The 3,142-nt window shown below is 40.7% G+C and overlaps 1 protein-coding gene across 2 annotated transcripts; it reads right to left on the bottom strand.

Annotated features, from left to right (window-relative positions):
- Positions 1 to 1,731: 1,731 nt before the first annotated feature.
- Positions 1,732 to 2,862, bottom strand: ACTBL2 (actin beta like 2). 2 transcript variants are annotated; one of them, XM_004703600.1, is made up of 2 exons: positions 2,734 to 2,862; positions 1,732 to 2,607 (listed from the first exon to the last, which is right to left on the bottom strand). In XM_004703600.1, exons 1-2 carry the CDS (start codon positions 2,860 to 2,862, stop codon positions 1,732 to 1,734), a joined length of 1,005 nt encoding a protein of 334 aa, XP_004703657.1. The 2 variants fall into 2 exon arrangements, with proteins under 2 accessions (XP_004703657.1, XP_004703656.1); XM_004703599.2 differs by having other exon boundaries at positions 1,732 to 2,862.
- Positions 2,863 to 3,142: the final 280 nt, after the last annotated feature.

Genomic DNA, 3,142 nt, shown 5'->3' with positions numbered 1-3,142 from the left:
TACAAATATGCACATTGACACATTTTATTTTAATGAAAGGAAGCACCAAGTTTTAAAAGATAGAATAAGATTGGATATAGATTTTGATTAACTGCATTTAAAACATTATGTTGTATGTAAGGAACAATAACATGGATTGAAAAGTTTTACCTTTAAGCAAAAATTTTTTTTGCCTCCAATTTGGAAATAGGAAACTCAAGTAAATGTTTCTCAACTAAAAGAGAAAGAAAAGAAGAGTCATTTCTTCTGAGAATTTGACAATGCCTTACTAAGAACCCCAAATAAATATTTTAAATGATCAGAAAATGAATCCTGACAAGTACAAATCACCCTGATATTTAAAGACCCAGAAATCATAGGATAGAAGAAATACACTGGTAGTTAAAATTGGTTGATAAATCACTATCAGAATAGTTTAAAACATTTAGGCAAAGGAAGATCTACTGATACTTCCTAACATGGTAGGATTTCAACACTCTATATAATGAAATACTACTAGTTATTGTACATAATAAAGCAGAAGCTCTCTAAATGCCTTCTAGGAGTAAAGTTGGGACCATTAGGCTGGTACTGGATTTTATAACATGCAAAAATGCTGTAGTTTTGTTCTCTTACAGTGAAAACCTTTCATAAGAGAAATATACAAAATTATGACGTACAGAGATTTTCCAACAAGCATGTTATCAAGCTAAGAAATAGAAATTAAATGATCTTTGTCACACTGAGACACAGTTGCATTTCCTTGATATCACTCGATATTAGGAAAAAAGAGACATTGTCTGTAATTTTGCTATTTTACAAGAATGAGGTTCAGAAAGTTTTATCAGAAGAATTATACTCTGCACATAAAAATTCAGTTGATTTATAAATCACTGTTGACTGTTTCATCATTCTTAATTAGTAAAAGAAACAATTAAATGTGGACCTACTGAAATGATGATCATTGCAGAGTAAAGATACTCATAATAGCTTTTTAGGTAGTCATATATATCAGTGCATTTTATTATATAACTTTTGATTTCCCTGATGTTTCATATATATATATATGAATACTATCAACCTATATATTTAATTAACTGTATATAAAGAAGGAAACTTAGCAAAAATACTTAAATAATAAGTCATCTTTGCTACATATAAGAACATGCCGTTCTATAGGTTTGTATACTTTAAGAAGAAGTTTTGAAAGCTTGGAAAATCAGTTCTCATTCTGAAGTGAAAATTTCATTGTTTTGCTCCATGTCACTTATTTTCACCTAAGCAGATCTTTATATTTTTTGAACTCTATAGGTAAAGAAAATATAATACAGTATTCCAATTTTTCTTAAGGTAACAGAGGTCAAGAGGTGATTAGCTGGTAAAGCCCCACAATACTTACAGGAGAGGTAGGCTTTGCTGGTTTAAACTCTAAGAAGCAAATCCAGTGCCCTTGAGTCAATTCTGATTCATAGTGACCCTAGAGGACAAAGTAGAACTGCCCCGTAGGGTTTCTTTACAGAAGAATAAATATTTACAGAAGGATCTTTTTCCCATGGAGCAGTTGGGGATTTTGAACCACCAGTATTTTGTTTAACTGTCCCACGCTTCACCACTGCATGGTTAGAGATCCTTACACTAGGAAGAGTGGACTGTTTACAGTACCACTCTGGAAAGTGGATTAAGAGCTGTACCCTCACGATGACCTAGAGAAACACAAAGGTCAAACGAAAGCCCCTTAATAGGGAAGCCAACTCAGAAACACTTCCTATGAACGATGGGAGGTCCTGCCTCATCGTATTCCTGCTTACTGATCCACATCTGCTGGAATGTGGACAGGCTGGCCAGTATGGACCCTCCAATCCACACGGAATACTTCCGCTCTGGGGGAGAGATGATCTTGATTTTCATGGTGCTGGGCGCCAAAATGACAATTTCCTTCTGCATCCGGTCAGCAATGCCAGGGTACATGGTGCTGCCTCCAGACAGCACAGTGTTGGCATACAGGTCCTTGCGAATATCCACGTCACACTTCATGATTGAGTTGAAGGTTGTCTCGTGGATCCCACAGGACTCAATGCCCAGAAAGGAAGGCTGGAACATGGCTTCTGGGCACCGAAAGCGTTCATTCCCAATGGTGATCACTTGGCCATCAGGAAGCTCGTAGCTTCTTTCAAGAGAGGAGGAAGCAGCAGCAGCACCCATCTCTTGTTCAAAGTCCAAGGCCACATAGCACAGCTTCTCTTTGACATCACGCACAATCTCACGTTCAGCAGTGGTGTTGAAGTTGTAGCCTCGCTCTGTCAGGATCTTCATGAGGTAATCAGTCAGGTCTCTGCCAGCCAGATCCAGACGGAGAATGGCATGGGGTAGCGCGTAACCCTCATAGATGGGCACAGTGTGAGTTACCCCATCTCCAGAATCCATAACAATGCCTGTGGTCCGGCCAGAGGCATAGAGGGACAGTACAGCCTGGATAGCCACATACATGGCAGGTGTGTTGAAGGCCTCGAACATGATCTGAGTCATTTTCTCACGGTTGATCTTGGGGTTGAGGGGTGCCTCGGTGAGGAGGATGGGATGCTCATCTGGTGCCACACGAAGCTCATTGTAGAAAGTGTGGTACCAGATCTTCTCCATATCATCCCAGTTGGTGACCACTCCATGCTCAATGGGATATTTCAAGGTGAGGATGCCTCTCTTGCTCTGCGCCTCATCCCCCACATAGCAGTCCTTCTGGCCCATGCCTACCATGACCCCTTGGTGACGAGGCCGGCCTACCATGGATGGGAACACAGCCCGGGGGGCATCGTCCCCACCAAAGCCTGCCTTGCACATCCCTGAGCCATTATCAACTACCAAGGCCAACAGTTCATCATCAGTCATGGTGCTGGCTGGACTCTTCTAGAGGGCGACCAGAAGTTAAATATAGAATAAACACCAGACTACGGCTGTGCAAGAGAGAGACTGAACAGGCTCTAAACACTCCAGAATTTCTGTCAGAGCAGGTAGCCTGTGCTGTGAGAACAGGTATTTAAAGGGGCAGAAGGCCCCACCCATATCCTGTCCCACCAATTCCTCACAACTTCTGGGTGGGGTTGACTTTGAGGTATTAATAATGTTGTTGATGATGATCATATAAACCATTAACAGACTGTCTTTCATA

This window comes from Echinops telfairi, unplaced genomic scaffold (assembly GCF_000313985.2).
Source record: "Echinops telfairi isolate 266 unplaced genomic scaffold, ASM31398v2 ScPeMD7_7469;HRSCAF=8507_1, whole genome shotgun sequence".
NCBI classification, from domain to species: domain Eukaryota; kingdom Metazoa; phylum Chordata; class Mammalia; order Afrosoricida; family Tenrecidae; genus Echinops; species Echinops telfairi.
Note: the sequence above shows the minus strand (reverse complement) of the source record. Positions and strands in the feature narration are given on the sequence as shown.

Coding starts and splice junctions, on each gene's coding strand:
- ACTBL2 (XM_004703599.2), bottom strand. CDS start 2,862: ATGACTGATGATGAACTGTTGGCCTTGGTAGTTGATAATGGCTCAGGG.